The sequence below is a fragment of the Myotis daubentonii genome, chromosome 11 (genome assembly GCF_963259705.1).
Source record: "Myotis daubentonii chromosome 11, mMyoDau2.1, whole genome shotgun sequence".
In the NCBI taxonomy this organism is placed as follows: domain Eukaryota; kingdom Metazoa; phylum Chordata; class Mammalia; order Chiroptera; family Vespertilionidae; genus Myotis; species Myotis daubentonii.
Window position 1 is genome coordinate 82,476,591 of NC_081850.1, and position 21,973 is coordinate 82,498,563.

Below are 21,973 nucleotides of genomic sequence, written 5' to 3' on the forward strand. Positions count from 1 at the left end.
CTGAAAAAGTGCGTTCCCACTGCTAGGATTCACTGTAAGGAAGTTATGTCCGGGGTGAGCACTTCCTGCCGGAAGGCCCTGCTGTGGGGCTGGCGAAGGAGCTGGTTAGTTCTCTGTGCTGGGCGCCCCGGACGTGGAGCAGTTACGAAGGGACACGGACAAGTGTCCTGACTTTTAAGTGAACACTCAGGCCACAGTCTGTGCTGCTGACGCTGATGCTGCTTAAGCGGCCACGTGCTCATCTCCCTCAGCAACAGCCGGGAAGACAGACTGGAAAGTAGGCAGAGGTCACCTGAGGCAGAGAGTGAACTGGGGTGGTTTGGACGCTGGAGCCGGGGGGCTAAGCACAGGCTCACCTCTGACACTCTAGCCAGGCTGGCTCCCAGCGCAGCTTCCCCTGCACGGCCTCCTCAGGCAGGCGCAGCAGCTCTCCCTCCCGCGGGCTCTGCCCCAGCACCTGGAGCAGGAAGCAGCGAGAGCTCCGGGCCTGGCTCCCCTGGGGCAGGGCAGACTGAGCAGGAGGCCTCATCGCTGCCTGTCTAGCTTCCTGGCTGCTCCCTGACTGGCCTCTCCCAACAGGAATGGAGCCCAGACCAGGGGAGCAGGCCAACAGCTCCAGGAAGCCCTCCTGGACTGTCCCCCAAACTGTGAACTCTGAGGGCAGCTGGGGTCTTATCACCTTGGCCTCTGCCCAGCCCTGACCCAGTCCAGGCCCGTTTGTGCTCCAGAGGGTCTGAGAGCCCGGCCATCGACTCTGCAATGTGCAGCCTGGGCAGCGGGGCCAGCCCTGCCCAAGGTGCCTGTATAAATGCCTGCTCTCACCCCCACCCGGGTGGGAGGAAGGGGCCTGGGCGATGTCAGCTGGAAGGGTGGGGGATGCCATGGCAGGGAGAGCCTCCTCCAAGCAAGGGCCCCCGTGGAGAACCCTGTGTGCAGGCCCCAGAGAGGCAGCTGAGGGAGGATTGGAGTCTACCACTGGCCGCCAGTGCCTCCCCTGCACCCCACTCCTATGCTCTTCCCCTGGGGTGTCTCCCTGTACCTGGTGAACAGGGTGGTCCCAAGGGTAGAGCCTGGCCAGGGGCAACGGGGATGGGGTGTGTCCTGGCTCCGGCTCCTGCAGGGACGCTGAGGGCAGAGAGAAAGCGGCAGGGCTGGGCCACGGAGGGGCTCCGGGGCTGCTCCTACAGGACAGCCCGAGAGGTGGGATGTCGGCAGCAACGTGATGCCCCCCCATACACACAGCTGCCCACCAACCACGAGGCCAAAGGAATCGCTGTCACTGCCTGACATGAAGTTCTGGTGTGTGAACCCACTGACCCTGCAGAAACCCAGACCCAGGTAGAGGGGCTTGGGGTGCTTGGGCCCAGCTGCTCCACTTCCACAGACGGGGAGACGGAGGTCCAGAGAGAAAGAATGGCCCTTTTGAGATACAGCACCAGCAGGTGGGGTGACAGCAGAGCCCACACTCCCGGCTGAGGCAGGTCTGGCCACTGACGCCGCCGGCCGCCTTCGGTGCTGGGTGTGATGGAAAACGGACCCTGTGCTTCTAAGAAGATCATACGAGGACCCGGCCTCTGCCAGGAGAGGGCCAAGGGGATTGGAGTGTGGATTTAACGTCCCACTGGGAAAAAACTTAACAAGTAAACAAAAAAGTATGCATTGAGATGCATACAGACAGACACACGTTCCCAGACACGTTTACATGTTCACACACACACACACACATATGAAAGAACGTTTTCCAGACATATCGGGCAACACTGCATGGTCATCCCTGAGACAAAAAGCCAGGCAGGTGAGACCTCTGGTTGTCACAGCCGCCTGCCCAAGAGGCTCTTGCTGCAGCGCGGGGAGGGAAACTGAGGCAGAGCCCCGGACACCTGGGAAAGGAGTGGAGCTGCGAGTCTGGAGAGACGGATGCAGCCAGACCTGAGGGCTGAGGGTCTGGGAGGAGAGAGGCCGGGAGGCTGTTGCCTGTCCCCTTGTCTCGAAGCGATTGCTGGTGCCCGCGGGAAACCCTGGTGCCGGGAATGAAGCGCCAGAGGACCAGAGCACGTCCGCCCCCACCTGCCAGGCTCAGAACTGCACAGTCTGGGTCAGAGCACTCAGAGGCTACAAGATATGGTCCCCAGCGCACAGCACCCCGAAACGGTAAAGGTGGTCCTTCAGCAGCAGGGACATGATGCCAGAGAGGAAGTCAGCTCGAGAGCGAGGGACAGAGAGACACGGATAACGGTGCCCCCCAAGCCCGCCTGCTGGCTTCTGCCAGTCACACCAAGCCCCATGGGTGTCGAGCTTGTGCCCACAAGCAGGAGCAGTGCTGCCTGGGCCCAATCGTGGTTCTGGCATCAGATGAACTAAGGTTCACATCCCGGCTCCATCCTTCCTGTGTGGCCTCAGGCAAGTCACTCCATCTCTCCGGGCCTCTCCAGTGTGTGCCTGACTCCGTTTCCCCTTGGGTCCAGGCAGGGAGCATGGGCAAGCACGTGGAGAGGGGCTGGTTTTGAGGACTCTCACCCGCATAGGCTGACCGGCCGGTCGGCCTCTCCTGTCCGTCTTCAGGGCCCCGGGAGGGCGCAGCAGCGTCTCTGCCCAGGGATGGCTGGGACCTGCCAGGTGAGGCAGCGCTGGGGACTCCCTCCAGCAGCACCAGTACCTCGCCTGCCAAGACCCCCCACCTCACCTTCCACATTGGGCGGGCGCCACCATCCCGGCCTGGACGCACCTGGATCTGGCCGTCACAGCGCTCCAGCAGGTCTTCGGATCCGGGCCCGCCCACAGCCGCAGCCCCTCCGGCTCTGGTGCTGCCCCTGGCCTGGCCTGGGTCTCGCGCTTCTCCATCCGCCTCTGTGAGGACAGGTGTGTGTGGAGGATTAAGGGCAACCTCGCAGCCAATGGGCCTGGCCAGGGGCCTGGAGGGGGCTGGATGGGGGAAGGGTGGCAGGCTTCCAGCAGACACAGTCAGGTGGGGGATGGGCCTCCCAGAGTGTGGGGGGTGGACGCCAGGGTGGCTTTGGAGGGCTCCCGGGGAACAGCAGTCACCCAGCAGGTGCGACGCCAGAAGCAGGAAGAGGGGGAGAGAGAAAGGGAAATGGGCCAGGTGTGGGTGTGCTTGTAGGTCTGAGGGCATGTGCGTGAGTGCGTGTGCGTGCACACACGTACACACATGTACACACAGACACGTGCGCACAGACACACCTGGCTGCTCTCCTGGGAATGCCTCCCTAAATGTCTGCATAAGAACATCCACCAACAGTCCCCAGACACGGAGAAGAGTCACTTCTGAGAGGGCTCGTCCCGTCCGACCAGATCATGACATCACCCTCCTGGTCCTCACCCTGGTCCTCACCCTGCTGGCCCTGGGGGTGCTCTCTGCATCACCTCAACCACCAGCGCTGCCTGTCTGCTGGGGCTGAACATGCAGGCTCAGAGGGGCAGGCATGGGGCAGGGCCAGGCTCACCGCCAGCCGGTGTTTGGAGAGCAGCTCGTCCAGGGCCTTCTGGGTCTCCCAGACCTCCAGTTCCGCCCGCTGCCGCAGAAGGGCCAGGGCCTGCTCCTGCTTCTGCTGGTCCAGCTGCAGGGAGGGCCCAGCCTCAGGTCCCTGGCCCCAGCCTGCGGCCCCCCTCCCCCGCCCCCTGCTCTTTGGCGAGAGGACAGGGGGTGCCACCTCTGAGAACAGGAGGGGCCCCCAAAGGACCCCAGTCTTGGCAGGGATCCTTCCCCCAGGTCCCCGTGCCCTGGGTGTCCTGGGCCAGTCTGACTGTCGGCCTCTCCTTCCTCCCTCCCAGCCTCCCCGCCCGGAGGCTGCTGCTGTGAGTCCTGCAGTTCCCGCTCCAGGGCCTCTTCTGCTCAGCTTTTGGGGGGCAAAGGCTGCGCCCCGCTCACTTCACGCAGAAAAGGTCTAAAGGGACACAGTGGGGGTGGAACACACCTTCAAGGCCTGGAGAAAGCTCAGGGACTTCTGCTGGAGGTCTGAGAAGTGCCCCGCACGTGGCCTGCCAGGCTCCTGCTGACCTGCAAGCACAGGGGGAACAGCTGAGCGCCTGGGCCTCCTCGTCCAGCTCAGCATCCGGCTCAGCCTCTCGCTCCGATTTGCAGGGAAGAGAGTCCAGTCCCTTCCCCCCACGTCCAGGGAGGGTGGGAGAGGCCGCAGCCAGAGGAGGGGACAGACGCTGCTGCCTCCCCTCGATGCCCAGGGGCTTGTTGGCCTGACCCGGCCATGTTCTCCCACCCTCACCCCCAGCCACGACCCTGCAGAGGGGACAGGCACGGTGCCACCAGGCAGGCCTCACTTGTCATGTGTTTGCGGGTGACCTGGACCAAACCACCAGCCCCTCAGAGCCTCCATGGGGAGCGGAGTTTCCTGCTGCCTGTGGGGGAGGGGTAATGCAGGCTCAGCCGTGGTGGCTGCTGTCACAGTGCAGGGTGGCCATGGCCGGGCGCCGTGACCACACCGGTCCCCAGGTCTGGTCGCTGGGCTTCCTCTGGAGCATGAGCATGGAAACTGCCGCCTCCCCCGGGTGAGGGAGTCCGGAGGCAGTGGAGGCTGCCCTTTCCTCGGTGGCTTCCGGGTCCAGCCCCGGCCCTGCCTGCCCCTACCCCTCCCCCCCCCCCAGCCCTGCGGCCCCGGCCCCTGGGGGCAGCCTGTGTGCTGCCCCTCCCCCAGCCCGTCTCCTGTCCTGGGTCCTGGGGAGAGCTGGCAGGGGCTACAGAGGACTCGGCTTCCCGTGGGGCGTGGGCCCTGGTCTGAGGACGGCAGAGCCTTCCTGGGACTCTCCGTCGAGCTCCTCAGTCATCGCTGGCGCCTGTGCCAGAGGAGAGCATCCTTGCCCACCCTCTCCTTCCCTGACGGAGCGGCTCTGCTCTCCTCGGTTAGAGCAAGTGGTCGGAGAGCTGGGAACGAGAGCTGATCCAGTTCCAGGTGTTTCCATGGCAGCTGAGAAACTGAGGCACCAGCCTGGACTGGAAGCCGGGGCTCTGGCCCCCTGGCGTGCGTGGAGCACGTGGGGCGATGCTCGGGGCCCCCCTTCTGCTCCGTGTGAACCAATCTCCTTGGGAACGAAGACACTTTCAGGAACTGGCTGGAAGTGTGTCCTGAGCCAAAGTCCCTCGCGAGGAAAATCCCCTGCTCTGCTGTGTCCCTGAGCGGCTGAGTGAGAGGAGGCGCCGGTCCCTCACCCTGGCCGCTGCCCAGGCTCCCGCGGGCTCTCCTCAGGCCCTGGCCCTGCAGCCCGATGAGGGGAGTTCCTGGTCACGTCTGGTCCCCAGGGAGCTCGGGGCTGTGACCTGGGAGAAAGCAAGCTATCCCTGGCCTGGCCTGGCCCTGGGTGGCCAAGCAGATGGCAGCCCCCGAGACTTTCAGAGTCACCCCACTGAGCAGAGGATGACCTGCCTCGCTCCCCAAGTCCTCTGGAGACGATTGGTGAGGAGCCGCCCTAGAGCACCTGGAAGCGAGGATCCAGTGGGAGGGTCAGTAAGTGCCGTTAGGATCGCTGGTGAGGGTGGTGATGGTGACGAGGACGACGGTGCTCTCACTGACAGAGTCAGCCCCCAACCAGTGCAGCTGACGCCGTTCCTGTCTGTCTGGGGGAGCCCTGTGTCTGAAGCCAGGGCTGTGCTGTCCCTCATGGCGGCCGCGGCTGCAGCCACCGCGTTGCTCCGTGTGCAAAATTCTTTAATGGCTAGAGAGCCACAGGTGGCTGGTGGCTGCCCTATTGGAGAGCCCACCATTTAGACCATTTCCCTCATTCCAGAAGGTTCTGTTGGATGATGTCATTAGAAAGTAAGTTCTGTTGGGCAGTGCTGGCCGAGGCCTGTGAGTCCAGAAGGTTCTGTTGGATGGCACTGCTTCCATTGGTAAAAACGGGAGCTGGCCGACTTGAAGCTGGGTCTGAACCCCGCGCTGCCATGGAGGTGGTGGGAGATAGCCATGCGGACAGGCGCACAAGCAGGAGTTTGATGCCCACAGAGCAGGCGACGGCGGGTGAGTGACCCAAGTGTTATCTGGGAGGCTCCCTGGAGGAGGTATCTGACGGGAGCCCAGTGCAAGCCTCTGGGTTGTGTTCACTGCTGGTTCTGGCTACCTGAGCCCTGCCCTCAGCCACTCAGGCAGGAGCTACCCTGATTTCAAATGACTCCTGGGCTGCCTGTGGCCCCAGGATAGAGACTCTGCCAGAGAATTCTAGGAGAGACGGATAAGACCACGGCCCAACCTGCTCCCCACTCTGGAGAGGCAGGGCAGGGAGCGGTGCTGGTTGTTCTAGAAGCCCTGGCACCTGGCTGCCTAGGGTCAGCCTGTGGATGTTGCCTGGCCCCGGCGACAGCTCAGCCCCGACAGACCTCAGGTCGTTTTGAGGTAGGTGGGCAGCTCTGCCCTGTCCTTTCCCTGGAAGCCCAGCAGGTGTGGGTGGGGCCCTGAGGCCCCCGTGGGCTGGGGAGGGGCAGCCTTCACCCAGGTCCCTCCTTCCTCGGGAGGTCTGCGACCCGCCCTCTGTGGGCACCTGTGGAGGGGCAGCTCTGCAGAAAGGGCTGGCCACACCCGCTCTGCCTGTCCTTGCCCTGGCACCCACGCCACCCACGGAATGTTCCTTCAGGGAATGAGTCAGTGCAAAGGCTCGCACCTTCCAGACCCGATTTGCGGTCCACAGTTCAGGTGTTTTGTCCTTTCAGTGACCGACAGCCCTCCCTGTGGGGTGTTGGGAGGCCCCTCTCTGCTCCTGGCTCTGGTCTCACACCCTCACCAGGCGGCACTGCCCACCCAGACACCACCCCACGTCCCGCCCCCACCACGTGTGGCTGATACAAGTACAGGGAGGTGGGGGCTGGGGTGCACGTTAGCCGCCTGTCCCTCGAAGCCAGGATCGGTCACAACAGAGCACAGAGGCCGTTGGGTCCCAAAAGCCTCCAAACACTTTAATACTGAACATGGATGCTCTCCACTTAGAAAAGGGTCTCTACACGCGCAGGACCTCGCCGGAGCGGCAGGCCGTGGAGGGGGTCCCGGAAGGACCTCCCCGGCCACCCAACCAGCCAGCCCAGGGCCTGTCCGGAGGCTCGCCCTTACCGCAGCTCTGCAGGGCCCAGGGCGCGACCAAGCCTGCCCCTCTGGCCGACGGCATCTCCTCCAGCCACAGGGAGCCACAGGTGGGGTCCGGAGGGGCTGGCACCTCGAGTGAGCTGGGGACACGCAAACACGCATGTGAGTAGGTGGGATAGGTAGGAGGCAGCTGGCAGGGCTGGGCGGGTGGGCGGGTGTCGGGTTCCCGATGCCAGCAGAGCTCTCAAACTCATGCCGTGTCCAGGACAGGCCTGTGACCACAGGGCCAGGAGGGCGGAGTGAGCGGGCGGGCCTGTAGGTGCTGACACCCCCTGCTTGGTGGGGTCTCCTCTGAGAAGCAGTAACTAGGGCTCCGCTCTCAGCCCCAGAGGCCCAGCACCCCGCAGGAGTGCAGGCCTCTACGTCACCGTGGGCACTGGGCTGGGGTCCAAGTGCCCTTGGCCGCAGGTCACCGCTGCCCTGGGTGCTGAGCCTGCGCCTCCATGAGGGACCTGGACTTCCTGGCACATGTCCACCAGGCAGTGGCTGAAGATGCCGGCTACACCCACCTGTGGCCATGGGGACAGGTGGGGCTTGGCCCTCTCCATCAGCCCTCGGGGCCTGAGGCACAGGTGTTTGTATGCACCTGCTGTGTGGCAGCTGCTGTCAGTGTGACCTGTGCCCCATCCCACCCTGGACGTGCAGGGGAGGTGACGTGGAAGAGTGTTCCAGAAAGAGCGAGCAGCCCAGATGCTGAGGAGGCACCGGGTGGGCCCAGTGACTGATTCCCGGGTGACCTGGGGCTGCTGGAGGGGGCACTCTGGGGGCGCAGGGCCATGAACGGGGGGGGGGGGGAGATAGGGCATTGCAGGGTCCTCTCCGGGCTCCCTCTCGCTCCCTCCTCCCCATTCTAAACTTGGGGTGCTGGCTCCCGAGAGGACCCCCCTGACGGTGGCAGGAAGGAGCCAGCCCCGCGAGGCTCAACTCCTGGGAGGCCCCGATGGCCAGCGGCTACGCAGCCAGGGCCTCCCTCACGCTCCAGGGCAGGGCAGCAGGCACTCCCCGTAGAGGAGTGAACGGTGTTCGCTCTGCGGCCACACAGGCCCCATCTCTGTGGGAGGACTCAGCCCTGCCCTTGGAGCACGAAAGCAGCCCTCTGATTGCCATGTGCCAATAAAACTTTATTTACAAGCACAGGAGTGGGCCGGGGGGCTGTGGCTTGCTGACCCCGGGATAGACCCTGGGAGGGACTCGGCACGAGTCTGAGAGCTCTGCTGGCATCGGGGACCCGGACAGTGGTCCTCAGATTCAGTGGCACCAGGGTCCCCGGAGGACTTGCAAGAGCACCGCCCACTGCCTACCGCCAGCGGGTCAGATTCGGGAGGCCCGCGGGCTAGAGAATGGGCTCCTGAGGCCAAGCCCGGGTCTGAGTCTTGGCTTGCCCTCCCGTGAGCCGTGTGACCTGGGCAAACCCCTCTCTCTGAGCCTCAGTGTTCCCATCTGTAAAATGGGGGTGCAAACGCCTCCCGGAGGTGCTAGACGGCGTGCAAGAAGTACAGGGGCTTGTGGGGCCTGGGCCGCCCCTTCCTTCCAGAGATGCCAGGTGGACAGGCATCCCAAGGCCCAACCCAGTGTTCTCGCCACCGGCTGCCATGGCCGGCTGGTTGCTCCCACTGGCACCGTGGTCCCAGCTGGGAACGGAAGGGGGGAAGAGGTTGTCTCCTGTGGCCCAGGGGCCCCAATGGTCCAGAAACTGGCCTCAGGGGAAGCGGTGACCTTCAGCCCTGGGTGTGGGCAGCAGGAGAGGTGACGGGGCCTGGCCATGGAAGCTGCAGCCTGGAGGCTGGCTTAGAGGGGACAGCCGGCACCAGTCCTGAATGCCCTCGGGCTGGCAAGCCCTGGGCTGTGATCCCAGCTGGATGGGAGGTGGGGCAGGCACGGGCCACTGGGCAGACTAGCGGATGACTCACTTCTGCCTGTGGGACCTGCTTGGGGGAGGGGGGGGCACGCGCTCAGGTGGGAAGGCTGTGAGGCCGGGGACAAGCCCACGGCCTTGCTGGCCGTCTGCCTCGACGTGCAGCTGCAGGTGGCCTCCTTGGAGCCAGGCTCCCACACTGACCTCTCAGGATCCCCGCCCCCACCCCCTTCTGAAGGACGGGAGGGGAGCAGGTGTGCGCTGGGAAGACAGATGGCCAGCCCAATGCTGCCCCCGTCTGGTAGGAATTCCAATTCCACGGACCAGGCTGAGGCTGGGCTTGGGTAGGTAGGGAAGGGGGCAAGATAAGACTCACCCCAAAGGACCAAACAGCCCCCACTGGCGAAGCTAAGGGGGCTTTAGGAAGGCAGGGTGGGTGGGGATTCCTGGGGGTGACAGGCAGGGGAGGTGCACTAGCAGGGAATATCCCTAGAGGGGAGGGGAGGGGAGGAGAGGGGAGGGGAAGGGAGGGGAAGGGACGGGAGGGGAAGGGACGGGAGGGGAAGGGGAGGCTGGAGACCACTGCCCAGGGCACTTCAGTCTCAGGACAGAGGGTGAGGGGGCGGGAGATGCCCAAGAACCTCCAGGCCATGCAGTGTGCCAGGAAGGAGGACTGGGCAGGGCTGGGGACCAGGAGGGCACTGCTGGCCCCTGAGAAGGATGTAGGGGCCCGCACCCACTTTGGCGTCAGGAAATGCTGGGTAGGTGGGGGGGGGGGGCGATGGGCTAAAGGAATAGCTCTTGGAGCTGCACAGGGAGTCCTTGAGGGGGTGAGCATGTGCCTGAACCCCAGACGGTGAGAGGCCACAGTGCCCGGGAAGGTTACATTGGCAAGGAAGCAGCTGCCCCAAAGATGCTCGGGCAGAGGGGGGGCGGCGGGAAGGACACCCCTCCTGGTGTGGGGGAGTTGGGGCTGAGAGGGCTGGGGGCACACAGAGCAGGGACAGGGCTACTGGGGGAGGATGGCCCAGGTTCAGGGGGTGGTCCTGGGGTGAGGGTGGGGACTGCAGGAGGTCCCCAAAACTAGGCCCAGGCTGGACTGGCTGGATGGCAGGTGGGGCAGGCAGGGGCCCTCAGTACCCCAGCCTAGGCCAGTCTCTTCTGCTACTGGACCCAGGGTCCCCTATAAGGGACCTGCATGAAGGGGCCGCCACAGGAGGCTGAGCCACTGCTGGGGGTGGAAGATACTAGAGCTGCAGGGACTGTGGCCGGCTGGTCGTGAGGACTCAGACGTGGATGTGGAACCTGGATGCAGGTGCCCCTGCCTCAGTGTCCCCTGGACAATCAGCCTGCCATCCATACCAGGGACACAGGAGAGTGTGGCCGACTGTCCCCTGGGCCGGGAACCATGCGGGGAGCATGGGGGGATGTGCATCGGGGCTGGTCCTCACTGCAGGCCCTGGGTCAGGCCAAGAGGTGGCAGGACCACTGCCCGGCCAGCCTCAGAGCTGCAGGTGTGTCAGGGGCTGTGTGGCCACCCTGCCAGGCCTTGGCCAGCGGGGGCCCTGCCCGGGGGCGTGAGAGGCAGAGGCCGCCAGCCCATGGCTCACAGCACGGCCGGACTCGAGGCTGCTCATGGGCTTACCTCCCTGCCAAGGGGCCCAGGGCCTGGGCAGAAGCCGTGTCTCTCGCCAGCCTCCGGTCCAGCTTCAAACATCCATCCTCCATGGATCCTTTGGAGACATGGGCACCAGGATGTCACTTTCCAGGTGTGGGCACCAGGGGAGGAGGGGAGCGAGGTCGGTGGGGAGGGAGGGAGGCGGGAATGAGGAAGGAGGGGGAGCGGGGAGAGGGGAGGGCGCCCGCCCACGGCAGGAGGCGGCAGCCTGTCTCCCGTGCCCCCTTCTCTTTCTGGCCTGGCTTTGGCTTAGGGGACAGGGCAGGGAGGTGACAGACACACAAGCCTCAGGACCAGGCCTCACCCCTCCTCCAGCCAGAGCCACTGCAACAGTGCAGCTGACGGGAAACTGTGCCAATCCCATTGCCAGGACGTCACCCACACCACCTTCTCGGTGACAACAGCTGTGCTATTGTCAACATATCCCCACTTCAGGAGAAGAAACTGAGGGCCAGGGAAAGAGCGGGGCTCCCTCGGCCGCCGACAGGGCTGTGGTCAGCATGGCCTGCGTGCAGGTCTTAGCTGGGGGCACGTGGGGCTTACCTGGCGGCGAGTAGGCCAGGTGGCCCCCGGGGCTCACGCTCCTCCGCTGCTCCCAGCCAGGACTCCACAGCAGCGTCTCTCCGTCAGGCAAGCAGGAAGGAGAGAGAAGCAGCCTGGCCCGCACATCTGCCCAGCCCCAGGGAGACCCTCTGCCTGCATCGGGCACCAAGGCTTGGGGACAGGCTGGCACCACGGGCTTGGGGGTGCCAAGGCTCGGGGGCCGGCTGGCACTGTGGGTGCTGGGGCGCGAGGATGGCGGGTTCGAGGGCAGGTCCTCCAGAGTGTCCGCTGCATCGGCCGCAAGCAGATTGGCCGTCAGGAGGTCAATGCGCTGCTTCAGGACGTTGGCCATGGTCTCCAGGGCCTGCAACCGGGCGTGCTTGTACCGGAAGTGCAGCGGGCCCCGCGTGCCCAGGCGCTCGGCCTCCTCGGGGCCCAGGTAGACGCACAGCCCCGGGCGTGGGGGGTGGGCAGTTAGGTCCTGGAGTTTTCGGGGACCCGCGGGGGAGCCAGCGGACGTCGGCAGGGGAGCACCCGCCCAGCCTTCCTGGGGGCCTCCTGTCTCCGGAGGCTCATGGTTCAAGGCTCTGTCCAGACACAGGCAGAAGCTGTGGGGACAGAGGGTGCGAGGGTCAGGGAGGCCCAGCACGGCCTTCCTCTGCTGCCTGTACACGTCCAGTGGTGAGTGTGAAACATGTGTGTGAAACACGTGTGTGCAGGCGCTGAATGTGGTGGTGCTTCTGGGGCAGACCCAGGGGGTGCTCACGGGGTCCATGTTTGCTGGGGGCTGGTATGGAGCAGCCTCATGCCCGCCCGCCACCGTCAGAGCGAGGACAGCCAGCGGCGGTTTCTTAGATGTGCCGCCAAAAACACAGACAAGAGACAGATAAATTGGCTGCTTCGAAGTGAAAAGCCTCCACGGATCAAAGGACACAACCAACAGAGACAGAAGCAGCGAGGGCACGAGCGGGGACTTAGAGGCCATGTCGCCACAGGGTTAGGACCAGACTGCAGAAAGAGCTCCTGCAGCTCAGCCAGAAACCAAAACGCAGGCCAAGACAGAGCGGTCCCTCCTCTGAAGACAGAAGCGACCGACGAGCACATGAGAGGATGCTCAGTGCCCAGGTCACCGGGAAATGCACAGGAAAGCACGTGAGGTCCCACCTCACCCCCAGGACGGCTGCTGTGAACAAAACAAGGAAAAGCAGCCGCGAGGACGTGGAGACGGGAACCCTGGGTGCTGCTGGCGGACGGACCGGGCGGAACGGACGGGCGCGGCCGCTGTGGAGAACGTGGCAGTTCCTCAGAAGGCCAGTGTGGGGCGACCCGGTGGCCCAGCAGCCCCACTCTGGGTCCACACACAGGCCTGAGAGCCGGGGCCGAGACGCACACCATGTGCCCAGTCCAGTTTCCACAGCAGCCAGAGGTGGACACACCCCAGTGTCCACTGATGGGAAACCAAACCTGGTCCACCTCCCAGTAGGACACTATGAAGCCTTGAAAAGGCAGGCAGTCCTGACCACGATACGGCAGGGACAGACCTAGGGAATGTGCTCTTCGAGAGAAGCCTGAACAAAGGCTCATGTCCAGAACATGTGAACGCGCAGGAGGGAGAGATGGGGTGCAGGGGAGGGTGGGCTGATGGGGTGGGGTTCTCCTGGGTGATGGAAGCGTTTGGAAGGAACAGGTTCTGGTTGCACAGTGAAAGCGCTCAATGCACTGGTGTGGTATGAGCTCACCTCAGTGAGATGGCAGGCTGTGTGGCCCGGGGCCCAGGAGGTGCAGCCCCCCACCTGATACCCACCTGCCCGGGGCCTCCTGGTCCCCCAGCACCATGCCAGAGGTCACCTTGCTCCACCGCAGCGCGGGCGACCCCACGCTCCCAGGCGCGTCCTGGCCCTGGAACAGAGACGGATGCAGTCAGAGTCTCACCCAGAGCCCGACACCCTGGCTCGGCTCGGAGCTGGCCCCGGCCCGGGCCCGCCCCCCAGGGGTCTCAGGCTGGACCCCTCGGTCTGTCCTCTTTAGGAGCTGGTACAGAGTCAACGGGATCCCTCCAGAGCCTGGTCACACCGAGGGGGCAGACAGGCCCCGGGGCCCTGGGGGTGGAGGCCGTGGCTGAGCTGGTCCACGCCCCCTCCGCACCCCGGTGCCTACCCTGGACGGTGCTGAGTGTGGGACGAAGGTGACGATGCTGGGGGTCGTCTGGGAGACCAGGGGGAAGGCCTTGGTGGGGCCGGCCCTGCCCCGCACGGCCTCTCTCTGCTGCCTGTACACACCCTGCAGCCGCTGGCTCCGCAGCTCCCCTGCCTGCAGGGCCGAGGCCTTCTCCTCCAGGACCTGCTGCTGGCGCGCCAGGGCCTTCTGGCGCATCAACTCCCGCAAGGACGCGGGGCTGTAAGGGTGGCCCAGGAGCCCCCGGGGCTTTGGGCAGGGTGGCGGCAGCCGAGCCTCAGTCTCCTGCCCAGGTGCCAGCTGAGAGGTGCTCTGGGTGGGCCTGGGCCAGGGGCGGGCTCTGCACTGGACCGGGGCGCCAGCCTTTTTCACGAAGGAGGCGCTCCAGGGCCGCTGGGTGGTAGGGCTTGGCCTTTCCAGAAGGCTCCAGCGTCCTCGGGGAGAGGCCTCCCAGTCTTTGCAGGGGGCCCCAGCCCTCTGCCCGGCCGAGGCACTCCAGGGCCTCTCAGGGGGGCTCCCAGGCCTCTGGAAGGTGGGGTTCCGTCCTTGGGGGGACCAGGTCCTCTGTGGATAGGACTCCCACCTGGCCGAGGCACCCCAGTGCTGCCCAGCGGAGAGGCTCCCGGCCCACTCTGAGGAGGAGCGCTGCACCCCCTTGGCCGGGCCCTGAGAACTCTTGCTGAGGGAGACCCGCACGTCCGGGGCGCTCCAGTGGCCCTTGGTCCTCCTCCCTGCCAGCTGCCGGCGCTCCTGCCCGCCCCTGCGGTGATGGTCCTGGGCCAGATCCAGCCCCGCCTGGATTTGCTGGCGGAGGTCCTGCAGGAAGGCCATGGCAGAGTGGATGCTCCCGGCCTCGTCACAGGACGCCAGGTTGGGCATGTGGGTGGGCACCCGTGGGTCGCTGCGGACGGTGCCCAGGCGGGGTGTCCGGGGGCCAACAGGGGAGCTCTCAGCAGCTCTGTCCTCCATGTCTCCTGCAAAGACAGGCAGGCACTAGGGGCGGACACACAGAGCTCAGAGGCACCCCCCCCCCCCCCCGGGAGCCTCCTGTCTCTGTGCTCATCCCTAACTCACATTAGACCCGAGGGGCAGGTGCTGTGAGGCTGTGCCTGGCACCTGGTGAACACTGAGCACACGTTGGGGGACGGGTGTCTGGGAGGACCCCATCGGCACTCGCCCTGCTCCCCTAAGTGGGGAAAGCCGAGACAGCCATGCCAGCCTTCCGGAGCCAAAGGGGTGCCCTTCAGGGACAGAAACCCTGACCTCCAGCTTCTAAATAGAACGGTTTCCCAGAGTCCCCTTCTGGTGGCGAGTTCACAGGGCACTGACACGTCACTGGGAGGCGCTGCTCAGGCACCAATGCCACCTCCTTCCCGGCGGCATGGGGCCCATGCCCACCCATCTTCGGCAGCAGAGCAGGGGGAGCCCGCGTGCGCACACATGCAGGCGGAGGCACAAGGTACCTAATTCCGCGGTGGGGACCGGCGCTCCTGAGGGGGCCTTGCTCTGGAGCCTGGGGAGGGCGGGAGGGGGCCCGAGCAGCCCTCTCACCAGGGCTTGTCCTTTCCTCCAGGCGTAAACACCAACCAACTCAGAATCTTAAACAGAGAAAACACACACAGAGGCTCCGAATGCTGGCCCCAGTGGGAAGGGCGGCGGCTCCGTGCAGCCTGGGAGACCAGTTCACGTGACAGCAGGGGCGGGGACAGCAGTGGGGAGGGGAAGTCCTGCCTCCAGGAAGGGGCTGTTTCCACTCTTGCTGCCTGGATTGGGGAAGGGGAGGGCCACTGGTCCTGGGAGGAGCAAAACGGAGCAAGTGTGTATGTGCGTGTGTGCAGGGGAGGTGGGAACAGGACCCTGGCCTCCTGGCTCACTCCGACCTTCCTCTGCTGGCTCTCTCCCCTCACCCGCCCTGATACAGGCCCACTGCCACCTGGAGCCACACACTCCAGCCCTCCCTCTGGGGGCCTGGATGGTACTCAAGTGTCCCCCTCAGGACCTTGCTTGGCCACCTTGCTTGACATCTGGTCTCCCCACCACAGAGGAGGGACCAGGTGAAGACAGAGGATGGGCTAGGTAAGGAAGGAGGAGGGGTCCTGTGAGGATGGAGGAGGGACCACACGCACACGGGAGTGTGGACCTGGGGTGTGGTCATGTGGCCATGGGTGTGATAGTATGATCATGGGTTGCAGTTGTGGATGAAAAAAGGCCACATGCTAACCTGACAAGCTCAGGGAAGGCTGGTATGACGGTTTTGCAAACTCTAAGACCTAAAGTAACCACAAAGGATGGTCTGAAATTAAACTTTTTAAGCAGCCTTAGCCCATTTGACTCGGTGGATAGAGCATCAGCCTGCGGACTGAAGGGTCCCTGGTTCGATTCTGGTCAAGGGCACACGCCTGGGTTGCGGGCTTGATCCCCAGTGGGGGGCTTACAGGAGGCAGCCAATCAATGATTCTCTCTCATCATTGATGTTTCTCTCTCCCTCTCCCTTCCTTTCTGAAATCAATAAAAAAAATAATAAAAAGCGGTCTATGGTGGGTAGTTCTTAACTGAACCTATTGTCTTTTTGCATCTGAGATAACATACCTGTGAAATGTCAGGTAACTTGTAACTTCCCCTTCTCTGAACCACTGAGGGCACAACCAAGGGTCCAGGGCCCAGGGTCAAGACCTTAAATTCCCTCATTGTTCTTGTTATCATGTTAATTGTTGGCTGTTAACTATCCTGCACCCACCTAAGTAAATGAAGCATGTGTCTATCATTTTACTTTTTATCCAATCCCAGAGGTTTCCCCTCTTTGCTTTCTCCCACCTCCCTAATCTACCAGCAATGGATTTCACGTGACCCACTTATGTCTCCTCCTTTGATGGTAATTTATAAAACAAGGTGAAAAACTACCATTCTCTGTAGCATTATCCCAATACTAGAGGCCCGATGCACAAAATTCGTGCAAGGGTAGGCCTTCGCAGCCTCGCCTGCCGGTGCCCTTGTGGCCCCAGCTACCTTGTGGCCCCACCCCCCACCCACACCCGCCTTGGCTTGGCACTGCCCATGCCTGCTGCCACACAATCCTAGTTCCCCAGTTCCGTGGAGGCCCCCCCCCCCCCCCGCATCCATTGCCCTGCAGAGGGTGGCCTGGTCCTCCCTCTTTGGGGCAATCACAGAGCCCCCCCGATTGATTGCCCCCTGGCCCGTGGCCAGGGCCTCCCTCTGTGGGGCGATCGTGGAGCCCCCCCCAATCGATCGCCCCCCTGGCCAGTAGGTATCCTAGGCCTTTCTGCGGCGCAATCTCAGAGCCCCCCGATTGATCACCCCGCTGGCTGGTGGCCTGGGCCTCCCTCTGCAGGGCGATTGTGGGGCGATGGCAGGCCCCTGACCAATTGCATTGCACCCACCTTGGCTGGCCTGGCGCCAATGCATGTCATAGCATGGTCGTCAGGATGGTCGTTCTGCTATTTGGCCATTCAGTCAATTTGCATATTATGCTTTTATTATTATAGATATTGAGATCCTGCTTCCCAGCAATTGTTGAGAGTTTGGCTCAAATAAACTCACAAAAATTCGTTACAGGTTAGAATGTTTTTTACGTTAACACGGTCACGTGAACATGAGGTGTGGCTGTGCCAGCAGGAGGGAGTGGTCATGTGAATGGGGGGCATGGCCACCAGAAGAAGGGGAGTGGTCATGTGAACAGAGGGGGTCTCATGATCACATGGGGCGGGGCCACATGAACACGTGAGAGTAGGTGTGTGCACGGGGGTGGGGTCTCGTGATCAACCGGAAGTGGGCACGTGAATGAGGGGGCGGGTCCACGTGAAGATTGAAAGGATGTGGCCAGGAGCCCCCAGAAGCTGAAGAGGCAGGAAGGACCCTCCCCTGGAGCCCTCGGAGGGAGCACAGCCCCGACACCCTGATTTCAGATTCTGGCCCCAGAACGGGAAGAGCACATGTTCTTCCTACGGCTCTGTCTGTAAAACCTCAACACAGGCCCAGAAGCGCACGCAGCACAGTAAGTGCCAACCGATAATCATCACAACGGTGATGCTAACAAGCCACCAGCCCACACAGGGTCACAGCTGGTCCCTGGGACTGAGCTGAAGGCAATGCATCTCTTTGTGAGCTGGTGACACTCAGAGACTACAGGGGTGGGGGGACCCCTGAAGACACCCAGGATGGCAGGATGAGGGGCCAAGAGAGCGTGTCCCCAATGCAGACATGCTTGTCACATAATTAACATCATGTATCAAGGTTTTACCTCATAATCCAGGTTACACACACCAAATGCCAATAGCATCCCCACCGTCATTACAAACCCATCCACCAGGGCCCTGTCAGAGGCAGGAGCAGCAGCCTGCCTTTAACTTGCACACAGGCACACACACACATGCATGTGCACACAACAGACACATTCACACAGACATGCACTCATGCACACACAGAGACACCCTTGCATGTACACATGCACAGACAGAGATGCACACACACATGCACACAGAGATGCACACACAGAGATGCACATAGACACACACATGCACACACAGAGACACCCTTGTATGTATACAGAGATGCACACGCACACACACATAGATGCATGCACAAACATGCACACACAGATATGCACACAGACACACACAGACACCAAAGGCACTCACTGCCCCTCCCCTGGCAGCAAACGAAGGGCAAACAAGACCGCCCAGCTAACAGTTGTCCTGTCCCCCATGAAAGGGCTTCCTGCCAACCAGGGAGCCTCACAGCAGAGACCATCCAGAGACCAGCCTGCCCGGGGCAGGTGGCCAGGCAGGGTCAGGCCTTGCCAGCACAATGCCCCAGTTGGGGCACCTCCCAGTGCCCAGGCCAGAGACATCAGCGCAGGCCTGACGCTGGGCTTGAGGAGAGGAAGGCCACAGAACCTTGCTCTCCAGAGGCCGCGCCCCCTGGAGTCCCCGAAGGCCACACCCAGGCCGCCCTCTCTGGACCAAGTCCCTGCCCTCCAAGTCACGCCTTTTGTCAGGCCATGTCCCTCTACAAACACGTCCCCTGGGGGCCGGGTCCTGCATAAGCTACGCCCCAAGAGGACAGGACCGGAGGCCACTCCCCTCCAGGAGACATTGCCACCCCTGCCCCACCCCCAGCCCACTGTGCCCTCCAGCCCCAGGCCCTGGGGACACCAGAGGTCAAGAGCTTGGTCTCAGGAGTCCTAGATCTGGGTTTATATTCCAGCTCTGCCCGTCAGTAGCTGTGGGCCTTGAGCCATTGACTTAACTTCTCCCTGCCTCAGTTTCCCCCTCTGTAAGCACCTTCCCACAGAGTCGCAAGGATGGAAAAGCAGCCACAACCTCTCCAGGAGCTGAGCCCAGAGGGTCAGGATTCAGCTGGCTCAGGGCAGAAGCCAAAGGCTGGAACTGCCCCCCCCCCCCCACCACCTCTGGATTTCGAGGGGACCCGGGAGTGGGGCTTCCCAGAGAGACCACTCTGGTGGGAAGGGGCTGTTTCTGGCCAGGCGGCTTGGCACCCCGCCCACAGATCCCTCCTTTGTGGGGCGTTCAGGTCCCCATTAGCCCACCAGAGGGTCCGGGTCAATAAATGGGTCCTGACGGGCACATTTTTCCTTCTGCTGAGCAGTTTAATGGCAATTAATTTTTTTACGAGCGTGTTTTTAATCTGCAGAAATGGATGAAGTCCCCAGTGCCCTGTCAGAGCCCCAGGGCCAACCTCATCTATGATAAAAAATGCAAAGTGAGGTGATATCATCTGAAATTAAATATGGGGCTTCATTTTCCTCTGGGCGGATGGATGAATATTTTATAACTATTGTGATTTAATTTTTTGTTAACGACAGCAAATTTCTAAATCATCCGATTCCCAAGTCCCGTGACTCCGACCTCTGACCCCATCCCCATCCCTCCTTAGCCCAGCTGTGCCTTCCCCGTTGACAGGAACTGATGGTCAGTGCGTCCGGGAGACACGCGTGACGATGATGGATGCGGCCCGAGGTGCGCCCTCTGACCCAGTGTCGGGCAGAAAGCCGGTCATTTTTCAAGCGAGCCATGAAAACAAAACAAACCAAAGAGCCGAGAGTGGGGAGAGGACGGTGCAGAGAACGTTTATGTTTTGTGTATTTTCAGTGTGGCTTCTGGAACCTTCTCCAGGTCTCCCAGCACCCCTCACTGTCAGCAGGAGTGGGGTTTTGCCTCCGCCCCCCAGCATTGGGGCCAGCCTCAGTGTCCCCACCTCACTCAGGACCACCCCCACCCAGGACTTTCATCTCATGCCATGGGGGAAACTGAGGCACGGGGATGAGCAGGGGCAGCTCAGAGCTGTGTATCTTAGACTAAGAGTCCTGCTGAGCTGGCCTCAGCCTGGGGGCCCCACCCGGTCAAGGAGCTGCAGGTGGGGATGCTCCCACCACCAAGACCACTTAGCAGACCTCTCAGCTGTCACACAAACGCGTCACCAACGTCCCCCCTGGTGACGGCCCTACGTCCCCAAAGGGGGGCAAGACGGTGGATGCTGCCCCCGGTCACTCCCCCCATCCGTGCCCAGGTGAGCTCGCCCCCTGGAATTCCAAATCCCACACCAGGCCCATCGGCCCGTTCCCTCCGCCAGTCTTCCCAGTGCCAAAGGCGGTGGAACCTACAACTCGTCACATGGCACTGTGCGACAGGAAGGCAGCCACACTGTCAACCACGTGTCATGGGCCTGCCATGCACCATGCTTGTCCATGCGTGTCAGTGCGCTTGAGGAGCAGACTGGGAATGCGTGTGGCCGAGGGCCTTTGGGACTGCACATGGGGTTTGCGGACTTTCACTCTCATGTCACAAGGGACAGCCCCTGCACCAGTGGGCCCCACTGCTACTGGGGGATGGTCAGGCTCTGCAGGCGCCTGAGGTGCAGACACCAGCGCTGCCTCCTCCATTCACAGCAGACCCACCCCCCAGTCAAGCCTGGCCCCTGTCGACCCCAGATGCCCGCCCCAAAACACGTGCACACAGAGAGCAGAGTGGGGCAGCGGAAGCGTGCTGGCCCCAAAACACGTGCACACGGCGCTCGGTGGCCGCGGGGACCAGCCACCCTCACGGCCCCTCCAGCCTTACCCTGGTCTTTGGCAGCTCTTCTGGTGGATGACCTGGGGGCCTTCTCTCTTTTGCAAGAACTACTCTTCATGCTTTTGTGTTTCTCCCGTGGAACTTCAGTGTGAGGAGAGAGGGGGAGGGGAGAGAAGATGAGCAGTAACACACACACAGGGGTTCCGACCAGGTTCCAGGGGACAATGGGGGGGCCACCTGCTCCCTGGTCCTGCATGCTAGTGCAGGCAGCCCGGCACAGGGCTCAAGGGGCACACGCGGCTGCCCACCCCCTCTCTGCGTTCTGTGTGGAGCACCCCTGGGGAGCCCTCCTGCCGGCAGGCTCCCCACTCCTCCCTGACTGTGCACAGATTCCCACTCGGTCTCTTGCACCCAACTTGGAGCTGGCCATGGCACTCGTGTTCGTTGAATGAATAAATAACTGACTGGCCCACGGGTGAACCCAGGCATGGCAGCTGGCCACACTGGGAGACCAGGAGTGAGAGCTGGAGTCAGAGGGGCCTTCCCACGGCCCAGTCCACCCCTGGATGGACAGTCAGGGGGATGTGGAGACCCCGAGGGGGTAGAGACTGACCCACAGGGGCAGACGGAGGGGAAGCCAACAGGCCAGTTAGCTCAAGGGAATAGGCCAAGCCCTGTGTCTACATGGCTGGGCCCACGGGGAAAGACTGGCCTCTGGTGCGGCCAGTCCCGCCTTGGTCCTCAGTGCCCGATGCTGCTGCCAGGAGGGACCTCAAGACCCAGGCCCTGCCCACACCCTGCTTCTGGGGGCTCTAAAACGGCAGCTGAAGTGTGACTGCCAAGAGCTGGCGACCAGTGACAGTGGGTGCTGAGGTCCTCAAGTCCCGAACTTCACTGTTGCCCCAGGGCCTCCGTGGGGGTGGATGAGCTGAGGCCATCGGGCCCACAGCAGCAGGAGGAGGACAGCCGTTCTGTGTGGAGTGGCTGGTGCCCTTGGTTAGGCCGGAGTTGGGTTAGGGACAGGTTCTGCCCCTTGGCGCATGGGGGCCGGGCCCCGCACCTGGCTCCCCTTCTGTCTGGGGTGAGACACCCCCAAAAACATGCCTGTGGCTGCCACTCACTGGGGTCTGGACGTGAGTGTTGAGCAACCTTTGCCCAACCCTGGCCACCAGGGCACCACTGGGACAGGCTATGACTGCCCCCTGGGGTCCTGACTCACCTTCTCCTGCCCCCCAGCCCCCCCAAAACCCTCAGTGCTCCCCTGGGCCAGGACAGCCCGACCTCTGCTCCCAGCCCTTTCCCCTCTCTCTACCTCGGTCACCAACATCTTGCAGCCTCTCTGGACTGTGGAGACAGCGCCCCCGCCCCCCCCCTCCGTGGAGCCTGCCAAAGCCCACGCCAGCCCTGGCTCCTACCCTCAGCCCCCAGGAGCGGCTCTCGTCTGCCTTCCATCCTTACTCCTTGATCTGTTGGGTGAATGAGTGAGCCAAACCCTCATGGTTCCCTTGGTCCCTGGGCCTTTGGCACCCTGCCTGGAAATCTGCCGACCCACAGCCAGTACCTGGGCACCTGCCGA

At 63.0% G+C, this 21,973-nt stretch overlaps 1 protein-coding gene across 1 annotated transcript in view; it reads right to left on the minus strand.

The window, feature by feature from the left end:
- CCDC187 (coiled-coil domain containing 187) overlaps positions 1-21,973 on the minus strand; it is a 31,499-nt gene that overhangs the window by 7,520 nt on the left and 2,006 nt on the right. Inside the window, exons 3-14 of the mRNA XM_059656259.1 lie at positions 20,437-20,538; positions 14,812-14,949; positions 13,331-14,322; positions 12,978-13,072; positions 11,174-11,781; positions 10,598-10,685; positions 8,682-8,728; positions 7,065-7,280; positions 3,933-4,015; positions 3,382-3,575; positions 2,684-2,912; positions 357-457 (exon numbers count right to left, since the gene is read on the minus strand). Coding sequence (XP_059512242.1) covers positions 357-457; positions 2,684-2,912; positions 3,382-3,575; positions 3,933-4,015; positions 7,065-7,280; positions 8,682-8,728; positions 10,598-10,685; positions 11,174-11,781; positions 12,978-13,072; positions 13,331-14,322; positions 14,812-14,949; positions 20,437-20,538 — 2,893 coding nt within the window. The remainder of the gene's footprint in view (positions 1-356; positions 458-2,683; positions 2,913-3,381; positions 3,576-3,932; positions 4,016-7,064; positions 7,281-8,681; positions 8,729-10,597; positions 10,686-11,173; positions 11,782-12,977; positions 13,073-13,330; positions 14,323-14,811; positions 14,950-20,436; positions 20,539-21,973) is intronic.